This window comes from Erinaceus europaeus, chromosome 9, assembly GCF_950295315.1.
Source record: "Erinaceus europaeus chromosome 9, mEriEur2.1, whole genome shotgun sequence".
In the NCBI taxonomy this organism is placed as follows: Eukaryota; Metazoa; Chordata; class Mammalia; order Eulipotyphla; family Erinaceidae; genus Erinaceus; species Erinaceus europaeus.
This window is the reverse complement of record NC_080170.1, coordinates 90835290-90855086: the sequence shown is the minus strand read 5'-3', so window position 1 is coordinate 90855086 and position 19797 is coordinate 90835290. Positions and strand designations below refer to the sequence as shown.

The following is a 19797-nucleotide window of genomic DNA, read 5'->3' as shown; positions in this document are numbered from 1 at the left end:
CCCTTCTTCATGAAACTTGTGCCTAGTTGCAACTTGCCCTTCCTCCAACCTTCTGAACTCAGCACTCTAACCTACCTACTTCATTTTTTACTTTTCTTTCTGTAATATCCTATACATGTTATTTATAAAGTTTTGTTTCCCTTCATTAAATGTAAGTCTCACAATGGCAGTGACTTTGTTTTATTTACCCATCTCTTCAGATGTATCGCAAGCATCTAAAAGAATACTAGGATGCAATAATTCTCAAATTAAATTGGATTGGATATGTGACCCATTTGGAACAGATACTGCATTATAGAAGAGTGTGGCTAACTTTTAGTGGAGGAAGGTGGTCAGGGACAATTTAATGGGAAAAGTCTGCTTCTGCAGGGATGTGAAAAAGAATCTGAACTCTGTTTATGCAGAAAGTGGGCTGTGCTAAGAGGAAACCCATTTCAAGCAGTGTGAACATATGTAGAGATGTGGGTGTGGCAGCAGAATGTGGCAGATAAACTGGGAGTCACAAGCTAGTCAGACCACAGGGATTTACTGATTAGCCTCTCAAGAGAGAAGATGAAATGTCAGCTATTGTAGGAGAAGGTGTATATTTAAATTCCTTTCATTTGCACCCTAGATTCCTTCTTTATTCTTCTTTGAGTTTCTAGAGGTTGATGGCAACCCCCCCATCTCTATCACCATTTTCCAATAGGAGTTACAAGCAGGAGACTTGTAGTTGGAGAGAGAGAGAGAGAGAGAGAGAGAGAGAAGGAGAGAGAGAGAGAGAGGTCTATGTTTATTACTCTTTGCTTCCTTCTTGTGGGGCTGCAATCCTGGCAGTGACTGTCACTTTTTTGTAACTATAGACCCTTCAGGAGCCTGTCTTCTAATCTCCAGGCCTTTCAGGTCTGGGTTTGCTGATCATCTCTTTCTATTGTTGGTCTTTGGGGGCCTCAGGACCCTTTCTTGGGCTCTTAACCTTTGTCTTTCTTTAAAAAAGCCTCTCCCCATATTCCAATTGAGAATACAGTCTAATTCCTGCAGATCTGCCTATCAGAGCACAGGAAGCAGAAGTCAATAAAAACCAGCAGCTAAATGGCTACTGTTAACACAATGCCATTTAATAAGCAGGTAGAGTTCAAAGTTCAGGCCATCTGGTAACAGGTAAGAGACCATTAGAGACCTCAAGTGTAGGCAGTGTTGTAAGGGTCCCAGATGTCTGGACACAAGTTGATGTATTCTGAAATGGAACTTTCACACACTGTGTGGATCTTGTCTACACTTTTAAATGGTGTATCTTGGGACCAGGCATAAGGAAAGAGAAAAGCTTGTTCTAGAAAGAAGTTTGAAGGGACCAACATACATTGTATTTACCAAGCAACTCTGGGCTCACTGTGTCACAAGTCTGAAACTGTGGAGTGTATGTGCACTTTTTTCTGATGTAGGGTATGCGGTGTTGTCTATTACTCCTTTCCTCAAAGGTAAACAGTAACAGTCACTATTTTAAATATTTCCTGCATGTTAGTCACTATTCTGAATTTCCTGATATCTACTCTTAATTCCAGCAACAATTACATTTGGTGGACATTTAGCATAATGACAACTTTCCAGAAGAAACTTGGGACAGAGAGATGAAACCCAGGGACTCAGAGTTAGGAATCCACTGATAGGAGATGAACTTATCTAGGCAGCCTGATTTCAGAGCCTGCTTGTCCCTCCTCCATTCAGTACTGTTTCTTCTGCTGGCTATGGACTTGTGTGTTTATTTTTCATCTCCACGTGCCCAGATCTTACCACTATGCCTGACATGCAAAGAGTGGCTTCATAGTTCCTTGTTGATTGAATGAAGGAACTTTTGTTAGGGAGTGAAAAGGTGGGGCAAACTCTGGCATAGATAACTGGAGTGAAATGCATCCAGGGCCCTTACAGATGATAGCCTGCTACCCAACCAGTCCCCTGGGCTCAGTTCCTGCTTTGTCTCAGCATAAACAGAAAGGCAGAGCAGGCAGCGCCCTCAGTAAACCAGAAAAACAGCACTGCTCTGCTGGGAAGCCCACACACAGCACCCGCGCAGGCCTGGCAGGAGAGACTCCCCTTTAGGAGAGCGTCCCACCTGCGCCCCACCCCCTCCAGTCGCGCTCCTCCCCACTCCATCTGCCCCGCCCCGACGACTGGGCTAGAGAGTGCATGCACAGTGAACCTGCAAAGAGCACTTGGGACTCTGCACCCTCGGGTGGGGTGTGCGTACGCGCTCACCTTCCGGGCGGCTTAGTCAGTCCTCCTTTGCCAGTTCATGGAAGAGGCCAGTTCCCAGCCGCCTGGAGACGACCTAGAACTCTCAGCGCTCCGGGATGAGCGGAGGCCTCTCAATGGAGCCGTCCTGGTTATCCCTTCTTCAGCAGAGGAGCCCTGCTCAGACCAGGTGAGGTCTCCTGGCGCCTGTGGGGTAATTGGAGCTTGCTCAGGGTTCCAGGTCAAGAGCCATGGTTTCGAATTTCTCCAGTCCTCTGGTTATGAGTGCCGCGCACTCAGAACTGGGGCCGTGCCTGGTTGGGACTTTCTCCCGGAGTGGACGCAGGGTTCCCCTCTAGCCTGAGCCCACCCGAGGCCCCACCCGACCGACCGCCGCGGAACTTGAGGAATCCTACTTGTGAGGTGTGCTGCTGCTCCTTTCTTTACAGAACCCTCAAAGCTTGAGCTGCTTAGAAAAAAAAAATCATTGTAACTTATCATTCCCCCCACCCCTTAAGTAGAAAGCGCAAGTGTGATAGATGGAGTTTTTAAAAAGTTCCTGTTTATTTATTTATTTTTGGTATTATCTTTATTTATTTGATAGAGACAGCCAGAAATCGAGAGGGAAGGGGGTGGTAGAGAGGGAAAGAGACAGAGAGACACCTGCAGCACTGTTTCACCACCCGTGAAATTTTCCTTCTTCAGGTGGGGACTATGGGCTTGAACTTGGGTCCCTGTGCGTGTTACAACATGCTCAACCAGGTGTGCCACCACCCACCCCCTGGAGTTTTCCTCTCTTCAAAGTTTCTTTGACTTCTTTTCTCCTTTACTGTCTTGTTACTTCCACTCCACTCTACCATCTCCCTGGCCATCACCACATTCCATCTCCCACCATTCACTTTCCCAGCTTCCCATCACCTACCCAGTCACAGACTTTACATCTTTTCTCAGTCTGGTCTTTTGGTTTCTCAGAAGTGAAGGTAGGGAAGAGGAGAGAATGCAGTAAACCCATGAAAGGTTGGTGGGTGAACTTGCTTTGTTCAATTGCACAGAAGTAATTTAAAATTTGTTGATTTCAGGAAACAGATTGGGTGTTGTTTGTTTTTGTCTCTTCTCAGTTCTTAAGACAATCTTTGGTAGTGTTTGTTTAGATTCAGCTCTTTTTGGTTTTAGCCGTAGCAGTGATACAATATCATTATTCCTTCTCATCAGATGATTGTAATACAGCAGCGACTTTGAATTCTGAAGCATCTACCTTCTGAATAATGTGTAAGACTGTTGGGGCTTTCTGGGTACATGGCACTCCCCATAAAAATATGTGACTCCCACCTGTGATCTTTCTAGGTCCCATTCTTCCACTTTAATCTCTTTGGCTACTAACTGTTGATATCAGTAATAAATAAGAAATGCAAGTGTTGAAAGCAGTGATTCTGCTTTTGAATTAATTTCTGGAAAGATTGTAAAATCTCCTTCTATAGATACCTATTGGTGCCTTAGAGAATAATTTGGAACTTAATATTTGAATGAAAGAAGAATCCCACAGAGGAATTAAAAATTGGAGGAATATAGTTTAAGCCTTTGCAAGGGCTGTAAAAACGGACTTACTGTATTTATCTTGCAAAGCAGCATCTTGGATGGGACATTAGCAATATTTGCACAATTTTAGGGAGATTCATGGCATTCCAAAGACACCAGTGTTTGGGACTGAGTTCAGAGGTCAGAGTTCTGGTGATAATGTTACTACTAAAAGATGTGTCCTGAGCTAAGGTCTTTTTTTTCCCAGCTGTCAAAGGGAAAAATGTACTATGGTTAACTTGCTTAGATGTGAGGTCTGAAAATGCCTTGCTGAATTGGTTAAGCAGAGGGACATGGCAAGTACATGCAGGATATCAATGTTTCATAATAGTTTAAAATCTACCTAGAAGAGACGGCTCTTTCACGTTTCATTACTTCCTTGTTGGTTAGGTGTATACAGGCATCTAAAACTTCCTTGTGGACTAGCTTTGTAGGTCACTAAGTAGATAAGCTGTGGGGTTAGGGTTAGGGTTAGTATTTTAGAAATCCTTGACCAGGTAGGATTAAAAAAAACAAACAACAAGCTCAATGAATGTATTTGTCATTTTCTTTGATCCTATACAATAAGTTGAGGTATATTTTAATTTGAAATGTCAATTAACTTAAGCCCTTAAAATGTTGGCTACCATATCATGAAATTCAGACACTGAGGAGTTTTATATATATACGTCCTTAAACTATGCATCAAGATGTCCAACTTTCACGTATACTTTGAATTCATAATATTTTTTTATTAACCACATGTTTCAGATAATATTTGTCATGTGCCAAATCTTTCTGAAACATGCGTGTCATTAATTTCCATAATGAGTTTAAGAGAAAATGTTAATGCTCTGATTTGACAGGAGAAGAAACTGAGTGAAAAAGTTGAGAGTTAGAGGCTTTAACACACTTATTCAGAAGTTAGGACAGGAATCAACTGACTGTTTTTGCTTGGATCATACAACAAAGATTACAAAATACAGATTTTCCTTGGTGATAAGAATATTTTCCCCTGACTCATATACCACCTGTTTTTGATTGTGCCAAAGAGAATTTCATGTATTCAAGACATAGGCATTCCTACCATTGTTGTGGGATATTTTGTCATTCCTTCTCCCCTTCGTCCTCCTCCTCTGACTCCTCTTCCTTCTTCTCTTCCTTCTTCTCCATCACCACCTTCTTCTTTTAAACCAGAATACTGCTCAGTTCTGGCTTACGGCAGTGCTGAGGATTGAACCAAGAACTTCTGGTATCTTAGACACAAAAATCTGTTACTTTATTGATGGTGCTATATTCCCAGCCCATATCATGAACCCATGTAAATATGAGGGGAAATATTCAGAAGAAAGGCCCCAGAATTATTGAATCATATAATGCAATTATAGAATGCAAGTTATAGTTTGCAGAACTTTTAAGAAGGCACTTTGCAGAATCACCTGCCTGCAGCCACACCTCATGACCTAGAATTTGGGATAGAGTGAATGAAGAAGCCAGTGAAGGGAAAAAACTGTCTTTCTGAACCAGTTTTGAAGTGAAACTGAGATAGTATCTTTACTGTATCAGAAGAAACTCTACTCTCAGGGCTTCCTAGGGGCACTCCTAAAATAAATACAATTCCATGGTTGATTCTAATGTGCAAGCAACTGAGCAACTTGATATTCTATTATTGGGTTGGGCCAGAGTCACTGTCAGACTGTCTCATTACTGCTTGAAGTTGGTGAGGTTTAAAGAAGCAGGGACTGGTGTTCCTTTTAGGTCTGAGACAGGCCTGCAAAGGAACCTGACTTAAAGATGGCAGCTTTTGACTGGACAGAAGGAGACATTTACTACAAATGACAGGTGTATAATTATCACTATTTATTTTTGTTGTTGTTGCTGCTGCTGCTGTTGTTAACATTGGTGCTTGACTACTCTGGAGTGCTGCCTTTTTCAGATAAAAGAGAGAGGGAGGGAGGGAGGGAGGGAGGGAGGGAGGGAGGGAGGGAGGGAGGGAGAAGAGAGAGAGACCTACTACAACATTAGTTTTCCCCAACCCCATGGGGGCTTGAATAAAGGTCTCATGCATGGCAAAGTAGGTTACTTCCCAGGAGAGCTGCCTTACTGGTCCAGCAACTGTGTATTTGTAAGCTGAATTCACCTGGGAAGTTACAGAATAGTGGTCTCCTTAAACCGTCAGAGTTGGGAGTCAGGCGGTAGTGCAGTGGGTTAAGCACAGGTGGCGCAAAGCGCATGGACCAGCTCCCCACCTGCAGGGGAGTCGCTTCACAAGTGGTGAAGCAGGTCTGCAGGTGTCTATCTTTTTCTCCCCCTCTCTGTCTTCTCCCCCTCTCTCCATTTCTCTCTGTCCTATCCAACAACGACGACATCAATAACAACAATAAAACGACAAGGGCAACAAAAGGGAATTAAAAAAACATTATAGAGTTTTAGTTTAACATCTGAAGGGAATGGCAGAAGTGGAGGCACAAGAAGCCAGAAAGGTGCACTGACACTCTTTCTAGGACTCATTGGAAACTCCAGACCATTTCACTTTGCATTAATCCTTAAAAGGCTTAGTCAGCTGCTGCATGGATCAGTTGGCCGTTTTTGTCTCACAAGCTCCAGAAATAGCAAGGTGGGTTATTTTTCTGCCCCTGAGAAGACAAATGTTCCTTGTATTGGGATTTCTTTTCCCTAAATTTCCAACTTAGGTGGTTTAGTCTGAATGTCCTTAGTCACTGTTTAGCTCTAACCTCAACCTTAAAAAGGCTTTTGGCAGGCAAGGGAGAGATTGAGACATAGTTTACCAAGGAGTGTGTGTGCCTGCTATACCAGCAACCATGTTTACATCTCCTAGAACCACATAGGGGTCCCACAACACTAGAGAAAGCTCTAGGAGGACTCTGGTACTGTGCTGTCTCTCTCTCTGTGTGAATGAGATTATAGTCCAGGCTGTGATGAGGTTGCACATATCCATAGGATTTCTTCCATTCACACAGTCCCAAGACTTTATTGCTCCCCTCACACTTGACCCAGGCAGTCAATATTAAATGTTATTAGGGGCATCAAAGTGAGCCCCCACACACTCGATGTGGAATCCTCTAGAACTAAGTAATACACATTTATTTCACTGGAAGAGAAGATGTACTTATTACTGTATTTCATTATTTTAGGAATTTAAAAGGGGTTTTGGATATACTGTTGTGGGTGGGAGATTTACATGATTCTTGTTTTTGATTTGCTTTGTACCTGCTTCCTATAACAGACACATGTGTAGGAATAAGAATAGGGATGTTTTAAAAAACACCTCACCCTCCTGCCATCATGTGGTTTAAGCTTAGCTAGGGAGACAAAACAGGTATCTGTTTATATTTGTTTTTGCTTTTTTAAAAGAGATTTATTTATGGGAAAGAGAGAGAAGACAATAGAGAGGGAGAGAGAAAGAAAGAGGGAGGGAGGAATGGAGAGAGAGAGAGAGATAGAGAGAGGGAGAGAAAGAAAGAGAGATTGAGAATCACTTTCTCCAGTGTGCCAACTCCTGGCTCACTGCTTATATTTTAACAGAGAATGTAGGCCAGGATAGCAGCAAATGGATTATGTGGACATCTCATGTACAGGGAGACAGGGAGATCTTTCTTTGGGTGGGCGGAGTGACAGAGAAGCCTGTGTAAAAGGAGAGATTTGAGCTGGTACCGAAAAGGTATGGATCAGAGGCCTCATCCTTAATCAGACAACTGATTCGCTTTGGAGGGTTTCAAATTTCTTTTTTTAATTTCCTTTTATGAACTTTTATTAGTGATTTAATGTTGATTTACAAAATTACATGTCAACAGGGGTATAATTCTACACGGTTCCTACCACCAGTGTTCTGAATTCCTAATCCCTCCATTGCAGGGCATCACAGTTCTCCCAAGGTTGCAGACATGGGTTAACTATAACCTATCTGTCTAAATTTATACATAATTTCTCCCTTTTTCTTCCAGGTCTAGTCCTCTCTTCCCCTTCAAGCCACACATAATCCTATTGCTACATCTAAATGTCCCTCCCTTTTTCCTCCTCGCTCTCTTGGTCCTGATGGAGCTGGAGTACAGAGCCCTCTTAGCCTCTTCCTCCTGTCACTTCTTCCTCACTAAGAGTATGGATCAAAATGGTTTTCAGGGTGCAGAAAGTAGGAGTTCTGGCTTCTGTAATTGCTTCTCCTTTGGACCTGGGCTTTGGCAGATCAATCCATAGGGGAGTTAAAATTTGAATCTCAGGCTTGTTCCCAACTCTCCTACAATCTGATGCCCTAAGCCTAGAGAGGGCCTAATATGTGTAGTGTATTTATTTTCCCACCCAGGTTATTGCTGGGGTTCAGTGCTTGCACAAGGCCACCATTCCCTATATCCAATCCCCTCCTTTATTCTCTTTCTCATAGAAGCAGTGAAAAATAGAAAGGGAGAGGGAGACAGACAGACAGACAGAGAGACAGAGAGAGAGAGAGAGAGAGACCTTGCAGTACTGCTGTTATCATTTGTGAAGCTTCCCTTCTGCTGGTGGAGACCAGGGGCTTTGAGCCTGGGCCCTTGAGCAGGGTAAGGTATATGCTGTATTGGGCGAGCCAATGCCTGGCCTCCTATGGTGGCTTAAATCCGCCCCCACCCCCTGCCCCAGGTGATCCTGACATGCATCCAGGCATAGGAAAGTTACAACTGTGGTCCTAATAAGCAGTCTCCTTTCTGATGGCCACCACTACACTCTAGATTGGAGACAAGTCAACCCATTAGCAGGTGTGACTTCAGCAAGAAGCCTGGGCTATGCTTGCTGTTGTGTGGGCCAGATGAGCACTCAAAGTAGTAACTGCTTGCATAAGCTGAGTTCCTAACATTTGTGTAGGAGGTGCTGCATGTACCTTATCTCTGGTTTTTATACCATACCTGTGAATTAGTTTGTATGGTTCACAATCGAAGGCTGTGAGGCTATCAAGTTTCAACCACTTTCGGATTGTGACACTGTCTCTAAGTGATGTGACTAGAATCAGATTCTTCATCCGGAGACACAATTTTCTAGACAACCTACCTCTTTGTTTTCCATAGTCACCTTGGAGAAATTACTCAATGTCTTAGTTGGAAGCAGGGAAAGGAAGAATCATGGAAGGTGTGAGGGGTTATGACGGCACTGAGAGTGGAGGGACCCCCATGGCAGCCTGATTTGTCATAACATAGAGCTCCATACGGTGCCCCAGGGCAACTGTGGACAACAGGACATGATCAGAAGCTTTACAGGGATTAGAGCTGGCTGATCTCTTTGAACCGCATCATTGAAATGGGTTAACTCCCATCTGGAAGGGCTGATGGGTTAAAGTGAAGTGGTGCTGGTGACGAATAAGACTTAATAGTGGTCATTATTTGTTATGACCCCACATGCTGCCTTCTGAAATCCACCACTGCTCATTTCTTCTTGTGGCTTGTCCTTGGTTTCCCTTCCCAGACCCCCCTTGTGTAGAGTCTGATAGCTTACCAGCTCTTTCTTGGTATCCATTCTAAACTACGCATCAATATTCTCTTAACCATCTCAGTCCCTGTGTTCTAAAAGTTTTAATGGGGCCCCAGGACACAGCAAATTAAGATCAAACTCCTCTGAGAGCAAGATAAGCTTCCCTCTAGTTAGTCCTCACTCCTAACCCTACATTCCCTTCAGAAGAATTTTCCATGCCAGTTCCAACCTGACTGCCAGTTTGGATATTGAGGGGACTCTCTTTCCAAGAATGGGATCCTTTTCTCCATCCATGCTTTTTTTTTTTTTTTTTTTTTTTTGCCTCCAGGGTTATTGTTGGTGCTTGGTGCCTGAACTACAAATCCATTGGTGCTGAAGGCCTTTTTTTTTTTTTTTTTTTCATTTTTGTCACACTTGTTGTATTTATTGTTGTTGCTGTTGGATAGGACAGAGAGAAATCGAGAGAGGAGGGGAAGACAGAGATGGGGAGAGAAAGATAAACACCTGCAGACCTGTTTCACTGCTTGTGAAGCGACCCCCCTGCAGTTGGGGAGCCATGGGCTCGAACCGGAGTCCTTAGGCCAGTCCTTGCATTTTGTACTATGGGTGCTTAACCTGCTGCACTACCGCCCAGCCCCCTTCTCTGTCCATTCTTCAGATCATTCAAGCCCCTGGTCTCCATCTAAAGTGGGAAAGCTTCATAAGTGGTGAAGCACTACTATAGGTCTCTGTCTCCCTCTACCTCCTCATTCTCTCTCAATTTCTGTTTGTTTCTAGCCAAAACAAACAAACAAATATATAAATAAATGTATTAGAAATACCCTGCCTGTTTTCCTCTGCCTCAGTAGGCAAACGCTAGAAGAAGTGCCACAGCGTTTTCCTTACTCATTTCTTTTTAAAAATTTTTTTTATATTTATTTATTCCCTTTTGTTGCCCTTGTTTTTATAGTTGTAGTTATTGTTATTGTTGTCATTGTTGGATAGGACAGAGAGAAATGGAGAGAGGAGGAGAAGACAGAGAGGGAGAGAGAAAGATAGACATCTGTAGACCTGCTTCGCTGCAAGTGTGGAGCCAGGTGCTCAAACCGGGATTCTTATGCCGGTCCTTGGGCTTAGTACCATGTGCGCTTAACCTGCTATGCTACCGCCTGACTCCTTACTCATTTCTTTGTGAGACTCCGTTCTGTCCCTTGGCATGTCTGCTGGTGAACTTGATCCAGGGAGTGTAGCCCTTTTAGGTTAAGGTCCTGCTGTCTTCATTTCTGTACCTATGACCCTTAGTGAACATTCAGAAAATGTTTGCTGCTAACCAGATAATTGCCTCACACACTCCCTCTGCTTTCTAGGTTAAAAAAGAAAGCCCCTGGAGCTCCTGTAATAAAACTTTGTTCGGAAAGTGCAAACTCTGGATGGCCATCCTCTCTGTTTTCCTAGGTTTCATAATCTTGATCATCATAAGCTTAGTTCTTATTAGAGGTAAGAGGATTTAAACATGACTAAATTGATGCACTTTAAGAACTTGTTTAATGTGTATGACTTACAGTGAAATGGATGACATACAGCTATTTTATTATAAGAATTTCAGGCTTCTGGGCGGGGGTTAATGTTAGTTTGGCTGGGAGACATATAGGTCTTGTTTTCAGTTTTAGGGTTTTTTTGGTTTGTTTTTGTTTGTTTGTTTTTACTAGAGTACATCTCTGGCTTCTGGTGCCTCAGGCCTGAAAGTCTCTTGCATAACCATTGTGCTGTCTTCCCAGCCCAGTTTTGATTGTTTTAGAAGCCTCAGCAGCATAAAGGTCAATGTCTTGCTTTAAACTCTGCCCACTAAATATTTAGGATTTCTTAAAGTTTTTAACTTATTCAAGCACTACTTTATATTTTATTGCAGCACTCTGCCTGCTAGTTTGAATTTTTTGTGATTGTTAAAAATAATGACTGTATATTTTTCATGTCTAATGAAATAATGTATAAATAATGTATTTGAAAGTTTTTACAGCTCTACAGAGCCCTGTCTCTACTATATATAATTATTTAAACTTATTTTTGAAATCATTATATTTGTGTTGTGTGCATATGCATAACAACATTTATGTGGTGTTAATCATATACTTTACATATAGCTTAATGGAGATTATTTAGTATGAATATAAAAAATGCATTTAGTTTGTTACCCATAAATCTATATTAACATTTTTGTTTTATTTTTTTTCTTACTTGCATTTCTAAAATAATTTGGAATCAGATAAGAAGTCAGACTATTTTTCTGTTTTTAATTTATGTGTGGGGGGTGGCTGTAGGGAGAGAAGAAACTCAGACAGAAGTGGTATATTCTTGAGGGTGATCACTTCATCACAAGGATTTGGATTTAGCCACACTCCAGAGCACTCACAAGTTGAGAGCAAGAGTAAGGAGTCCTGAATTTCTCCAGAAGAGAATTATGGGATTTTCCTCAGTAGCCACATTTGTCTTCCTTCTCCAATATCTCTTCCTCCCAACACCTTCACCTCTTATCTCAAAGTTTTCAGCCCTCAGAGAAACAGAAAAACAAACAAACAACAACAACAAACTGAGGACATTAGGCACCATGTTTACTTGGTTACTTAAGAAAATGTTGAGGTAAGATGACCAATTCTTTGAGACCATAAGCAGATTTTGAGGCAGGAAGAAGTTGCTTAGAGGTGGTACACCTGATCTATCATTCTGAGGACAGCAATTTCACTGAGACATTGACTTTCCCTCTTCCATCAGCTCATGTGAGGATGTTGAAACTGAAGTTGAGTCAAACAGCTTTATCCTATTACACCTACTTGGTGCTACCCTGAAAGCTGACGGATTTATTTGTTGACTTTCTGGATCTTGTAACAAACGATGATGCAACAGATCTAGATAGCTAGTTAGACATACAGAATTATAGAGCATAAGATTCAAGAGTTTTCTCCCAGTCTCAGAAAGTCATCTTACTTTCTTAACTCACAGTGAGTAATCTACAGAAGGGGCTCTGTTTCCCTCAATAGTTTCTCAAGCAGAGGGGGAGGTGGAGCGGAATGAAAAGTAATAGCATAATATTCAGAGAAAAAATGCTTGGAGTACAAGCTTCATTTCAGTTTAGGTATAAAATCATGTTTTTAAAATATTGATTCTTTAAAACATTTTTTCAAGTACTTGGAGATGAAAGGGGAGACAAAGTAAACATAGCACTGATCAACAGAGCAGGTGCAGTGTCAGAAATCAAACCTGGGACATCTGTCTAATAAAATATGTGCTCTGCCTGCTAAGAAATCTTTCCAGTCAGTCCATTAAAAAAAATCAGGGAAGCAGGGGTAGATAGCATAATGGTTATACAAAAAGAGTCTCATGTCTGAGGCTCTAAGGTTCTAGATTCAATCCCCTGTACCACCATAAGCCAGAGCTGAGCAGTGCTATGGTTAAAAAACAAAACAAAACAAAAAAAACCATAGGATAAGAGGGGTACAATTCCACACAGTTCCCACCACCAGAACTCTGTATCCCACCCCCTCCCCTGATAGCTTTCTTATTCTCTAGCCCTCTGTGAGTATAGACCTAAAGTCATTGTGGGATGCAGAAGGTGGAAGGTCTGGCTTCTGTAATTGCTTCCCCGCTGAACATGGACATTGACAGGTCGATTCATACTCTAAGCCTGCCTCTCTTTCCATAGTAGGGTGGGTGGGGTTCTGGGGAGGCAGAGCTCCAGGACACATTGGTGGGGTTGTCTGTCCAGGGAAGTCTGGTCAGCATCATGCTAGCATCTGGAACCTGGTGGTTGAGACAAGAGAGTTAACATACAAAGCCAAACAAATTGATGCCCAGTCATGGACCTAAAGACTGCAATAGTGCAGATGAAGTGTTGGGGGGTCTAGTAGACATATTTTAGTTAAATTCCAAAGGGCCTGTGGCTATACTAGTTTCCCTTTCTTTCTTCCTTTCTTTCTTTCTTTCTTTCTTTCTTTCTTTCTTTCTTTCTTTCTTTCTTTCTTTCTTTCTTTCTTTCTTTCTTTCTTTCTTTTTCTTTGTGCTCCTGAGCCTGAAATCTGATATGCAGGTGGATCCAAGTTATTGTCTGGGGAGATGATGTCATGGCTGGAAAAAGAACCAGAAAGCTGGATCAGGGAGTTTCCTAATATGGGGAAGGGGTATAAATATGTTTCCTTTTTATAAATAAACAATTGAAAAAAAAGGAATAGGAAAGCTATCAGGAGAGGCGATGGGAGACAGAGTTCTGGTGGTGGTAATTGTGTGGAGTTGTACCCCTCTTATGTTATGGTTTTGTCAATGTTTCCTTTTTATAAATTAAAAAAAAAAGAACAAGATACTCTAACCTTATAAAAAATAAAAACAAAGATAAGAAAAAAATTTTAAAAAGCAATAAGTGCCTAGGAGCTTTAAAAAATAAATCAGAGAAATACTTTGTTTCTATTGTAGAAATGTTTTACAAGACTACAATTGCTTCCAGGGTACAACTTCCTATTTTCCCCAAATATGTGTTAGAACCTCATCTATTAACTACAGTGCCATCTCCCTCCATTGCAGGGCAGAAACCTGGAATCCCTTTGCTCTCTTAACATACTTCATGTTGTAGTATGATGTAGTAGGGATTTCTGAAATGATGTATTGAACGGATTTATTTTTCCCTTTGAGTTGGGAGTGAAAGTCACCTCTTACGATTGAATATGATCCTGGCAGACAAGCAAGTTGCAGGGAACTGCTCCCTGTTACAGGATGACTCATGGGAAAATCCTAGGCAGACAATATTAACAAGCTATAAACTACCAAGGTCCCTGGGGGCAGGAACATAATAGTGATTCTGTAGGCCTAGTCCCTGAGCTTTCTTTGCATTTTCACCTATTTTTATTTCCCACAAGTTTTATTTGTTTCTCCACTTTCCTTGTCACTTGTGCTCTTCATAGCATCCTCTACAGCTTCTTCTGATCTGTCAACCTTTAGATTGCTCAATGTCTCTTTAATAATTTTCCAACTCTTCTCAACTTGGACCTTGTTAAATTTCCAAGCATCATCTGTCCTTCAAAACAAATGACCCCATCTCAAAATGGGGAGAGGATATGGACAGAGTATTCACCACAGAAGAGATCCAAAAAATGCTCCAAGTCTTTGATTGTGAGAGAAATGCAAATCAAGACAACAATGAGATACCATTTCATTTCTGTGAGAATGTCATACATCAGAAAAAGTAGCAACAACAAATGCTGGAAAGGTTGTAGGGACAAAGGAACCTTCCTTCACCGCTGGTGGGAATGTAAATTGGTCCAACTCCTGTGGAGAGCAGTCTGGAGAACTCTCAGAAGGCTAGAAATGGACCTACCCTATGATCCTGCAATTCCTCTCCTGGGGATATATCCTAAGGAACCCAACACACCCATCCAAAAAGATCTGTATACACATATGTTCTTTGCAGCACAATTTGTAATAAGTGAAATAAGTCAGAAACAGAAGGATGAATATGGGATGATCTCATTCACAGGCAGAAGTTGAAAAACAAGATAAGAAGAAAATACACTAAGCAGAACCTGGACTGGAGTTGGTGTATTGCACCAAAGTAAAAGAATCTGGGGTGGGTGGCGGGGAGAGTACAGGTCCTGGAAAAGGATGACAGAGGACTTAGTGGGGGTTATATTGTTATGTGGAAAACTGAGAAATGTTATGCATGTACAGACTATTATATTTACTGTTAACTGTAAAACATTAATCCCCCAATAAAGGAAAAAATATGAAAAAAAATCTTCCAACAGAATCTTGCTACTTTATTTAGATGTTTACAGTTTTTATTTCTTTTCCTTTTTCCTTAAGTCTAGGACTTTGCAGTGGGGCTTCACACCTAGCATTATTCTACTACTCTTTATATTTTCTTCCAGATAGTAGAAATGGGAGAGACATAGAGAGATTAGAGACACCACAGCACCACTTACATTTACATGGTGCTCCTATATGGTGACAGTTGTGTGCATGTGTGTGTGCATGTGCTTGAATCCAGATCTTCATGCCTGGCCAAGTATGCTATCTACTGGATAAACTATATCCCAACCCCTAGATTTTTTTTCCTTTCCTTTGATTGGCAATATTTCAGAAAGGGAGATCTGGATTCAGATCTTACTGCACGGTAACTCCTAACCCACTAGTATCATTGATCCTGAATTGTTCTTCCCACAGTCACCAGCAATTCCTTAATCATGAAGACCAATCAACTTTTTCTTACCTCCTACCTTGCTCACAACTTCAGCTCTGTTAACTGTGTTATGCTCTTCTGGGTCTACAGAATCTCTGCTCTTTCTTATTTGATCCTTCACATGGTGGTATCTGAGGCTTGTATTCAGCCTTCTTACTTTTCATATTTTTCATTCTTTTCCTTGTAGTATTCACTCATTCCCAGGGCAGCAGCATACAGTTTCCCTGAGTTTTAAATGCAAATAAACATGAAAAAAATGGGACTACATTGATTTTTTTTTTACTTTTTTAAAAAAATATTTTTATTTATTGGGGGTGTTAATGGTTTACAGTCAACAGTAAAATACAGTAGTTTATACATGTGTAACATGTCTCAGTTTTCCACATAACATTTCAACCCCATCTAGGTCTTCCTCTGCCGTCATGTTCCCAGACCTGAACCCTCCACATCACCCTGGGGTCTTCTACTTTGGTGCAATACACCAATCCCAGTCCAAGTTATTCTTGTGTTTTCTTATTTTTCAACTTCTTTTTATTAGTAGTAGTGATTTAATAATGGTCAACAAGATTGTGGGAAAAGAGAGGTACAATTCATACAGTTCCCACCACCAGAGTGCCATATTCTACCCCCTCCATTGGAAGCTTCCTTATTCTTTATCTCTCTGGGAGTATGGACCAAAGATCCCTGTGGGGCATAGAAGGTCAGATGTCTAGCTTCTGGGCTGCATTGATTTTTTTTAAGATAAGTATTTTTTGAGAGTTACAAGTTTATACTTGTATATATAGTTATATACGTGCACATCTAATTATAAAACTCATAGATAAGCTTTCAAGTATATAAGGTAAACTCTAGTTACTTTTACTGTAATAGCTCTTTAATAGGGAATATGGCCTTGTATCATTGTACTTTAGGTCCCAATACCCTAGAATCCCTCTCTCCACTATTCTTGGCTTTGCTACAACAAGTCACGTCTAATCCAAGTTTCACTCTGTGTTTGGCCTTTCCTTCCTTGCCATTAAGATAATTTTTGTAAGGAATTTCAAACACATGAGAATCACTTGACACATTAACAGTAAGAAAAACAATCAAGACAGATATGCAGGTATTACAATAAAGAACAGAAAACATAAATGATCTATTCATTAAGATCTTGAACAAAATATGGGGGAAAACTTTATTTGGACTAAAGAATTATTCATATATTCTCTTGCTTTATTATAATGGCCTATTCTTTGCAAAATTTCTCCATGAGGGCATGACTTATTTTTAGACAAGATATTGTAATAACTTACAACAAATAAGAATGTAGGAACAATTCCCTGGGTTTGGGGTTAACAAGACCACCCCTAGATTCCTTGATGTGCTAGGAAAACACACCGTTCATTAGGTGGTAGCAGAGATGACTGAGATTTATTCCTGCAGTAAGGTACAAGGTAAAGTCTAGAACCAAATAGGCACAGTTGCACAGGATGCATTGAGTTCTACCCAGCAGTGTATTAGTAAAAAATATGTCAAGAGTCACTTACAAGGGAAGCTCACTGGAGACTTACTGTCCATGGCTTTTACTGGAGTGAGTCACATAATTTTTTTACCTGCCACTGCCAAAATTCCAGACTCTCTCAGAAGAGAAGTTTGTTTTTTTTTTTTTTCCTTTTCCAGTCAGCCACCTTGTTTTTACCACCACTTGAAACAAAGCAAGTCATCCTTTTCAGGAATTGGTGAGAATGCTGCCAGAATCCAAGGCTAACACTGAGCAGACCTTCCTAAGCTTACAGCTTCAGCCCTACTGTGTTGATTTTTGTCAATTCCCTTGCTTCTCAGGCCTCACAATCTCACATTTCTCAGGGAATAAGAAGCAGGATTCTTACTTTTCACTGCCCTTCCATCAGAAACACTACATCGATTCACTGGTCTTTCCATATTTGGAGCTTGGGATTTGAGTGAAAAGTCTATAGAAAGAGGAATACCTTGTTTATTATTATTATTGTTATTATTATTATTATATTAATAAAAAGGAAACATTGACAAAAATAGGATAAGAGGGGTACAGCTTCACACAATTCCCACCACCAGAACTCTGTATCCCATCCCCTTCCCTGATAGCTTTCCTGTTCTTTAACCCTCTGGGAGTATGGACCCAAGGTCATTGTGGGATGCAGAAGGTGGAAGGTCTGGCTTCTGTAATTGCTTCCCTGCTAAACATGGGCATTGACAGGTTGATCCATATTCCCAGCCTGTCTTTCTCTCTCCCTAGTTGGGGAGGGCTGTGGGGAAGCTGAGCTCCAGGACACATTGGTGGGGTTGTCTGTCCAGGGAATTCTGGTCAGCATCATGCTAGCATCTGGAACCTGGTGGTTGACAAAAGAGTTAACATAAAAGCCAATCAAATTGTTGAACAATCATGAACCTAAGGGCTGGAATAGTGCAAATGAAGTGTTTTGTGTTTCTCCATTTTGTAGATAGCTAGTAGGCATATTTTAGTTAAATTCCAAAGGGCCTGTGGCTATACTAGTTTGTTGTTGTTGTTGTTGCTTCATTTTTTTCCTTTTTCTTTTATTCCCCTGAGCCTGAAATCTGTTATGCAGGTGGATCCAAATTATTGTCTGGGGGAGATGATGTCATGGTTGGAAAAAGAACCAAAAAGCTGGATCAGGGAAGAGAGTAGCTCCCTAATATGGGAAAAGGGTATAAATATTGTTGACTGTAAACCCCATTGATTTGATGTGATCTGAGGCCCATAATTAGCTATGTGACCTCTGCATCCCTCTAGATCTGAGCTCACATTCTGTGGTCATGAGTAGGAACATTCCATGCTGCCCCAATATCCACCCATCTTCCTCAGGTGTAGCATATAGTATGTTGTCCATCCTTTGGAGGATTGCATCTACCATTGTTGATCCAAGTTGAGGGCAAGGTCCTATGGGAGCCCACAAAGGGGTCTATTGTGTTACTCCTGATATAAATGACCAGTAACAATGGAGAGAGGGATTTATTTGAGGTCTAGGTAGACCTATCAAGTCTTTTGGGGAATCTCAGAACTCCCTGATTAGGGCTTCAGATGGTGGAATGGCCTGATAGTGACTAAAGAGTCATCGTTAAAATATGCCAGTCTCTTGCCCTTATTCAGCTTTTGCAGTCCTTGCTTTGATAAGGTTAGCTTTGGAGTTAGTGAGAGAACTGTAATAGGAAATAGGTGAGGAGGGTATCTAAGTCTAAGTAGACACTATTTCATTATGAACTTGATACTGACTCACTATATATAGACTATTGTGTACTTTTGCTTTCAGGTATATATTTTGCGCTAATTTATGGATACATGTGAACATATGCTCTATCTCATGGGACCTGTTCTATATCTAGGTTTTGGGACTTTGTTAGGAAGTGAACCTCCTGGAATGGAATTAGAGAATCCTATGAAAGGAAAGGTCTCACCCGAGTAATGAGAGTGAAGGGTTGACATTCCACACCTGACGTCCCTGAACACAGTCTGAAGTGAAGCATGCTGAGGTGGTACTTGTTGCATTGATTAGGTTGGGACTGGTGGATGCAATATCATTTGGTATGACTTAAGAGAAGCATGCAGGAAAGTGAGCCCCACCCCAGAGGTGCCAGGACTGGGGGAAATATAGGCTCTATAGAGGAAGCAGGAGGTTCCTGCTGTCTTAGGGTTTAAAAAGACAATAGCTAGTTATTGCTATAATCACATTGTTTGGCAATTGGCTTAACTTTGAAATATCCCTTTGTTACGATTTGCTGTATTATATACAACATCACCATATTTTATGTCCTTTGCATTATTTGTATATAGCTATGCCACCGGTTGCTTCTTTTTTTCCCTGGACTAAGTATGTATTAAAAAAGACTATGTAGGGAGTCAGGTGGTAGTGCAGCAGGTTAAGCGCACAGGGCACAAAGTGCAAGGGCCAGCATAAGGATCCCAGTTCCAGCCCCCGGCTCCCCACCTGCAGGGGAGTCACTTCACAAGGCGTGAAACAGGTCTGCAGGTGTCTGTCTTTCTCTCCTCCTCTCTATCTTCCCCTTCTCTCTCCATTTCTCTCTGCCCTATCCAACAACAGCTATGACAACAATAACAACTACAACAAGCATAACAACAAGGGCAACAAAATGGGAAAATAGCCTCCAGGAGCAGTGAATTCATAGTGCAGGCACCAATCAACAGAAATAACCCTGGAGGCAAAAAAAAAGGCTATGTATTAAAAAGACTAGGTATTAAAATGACTCAGTCTGTGCTTTTAAAAGTTGGAGACATTCAATCAGTTTTTCCCCTCTCATATTACTTAGATAATGATTTATATGGCTACAGATTAATAGGAGTGTACATAAACACCATTTCCACCACCAAAAGACTGTGTTCCATC

General features: G+C 41.3%; 1 protein-coding gene across 1 annotated transcript in view; it reads left to right on the top strand.

Annotated features, from left to right (window-relative positions):
* Positions 1 to 2134: 2134 nt before the first annotated feature.
* The window catches only part of C9H3orf52 (chromosome 9 C3orf52 homolog), a 31352-nt gene continuing 13689 nt past the window's right edge, over positions 2135 to 19797 (top strand). Inside the window, exons 1-2 of the mRNA XM_016185254.2 lie at positions 2135 to 2398; positions 10566 to 10695. Of these exons, the coding sequence (XP_016040740.1) occupies positions 2270 to 2398; positions 10566 to 10695 (259 nt within the window). The 5' untranslated portion in view covers positions 2135 to 2269. The remainder of the gene's footprint in view (positions 2399 to 10565; positions 10696 to 19797) is intronic.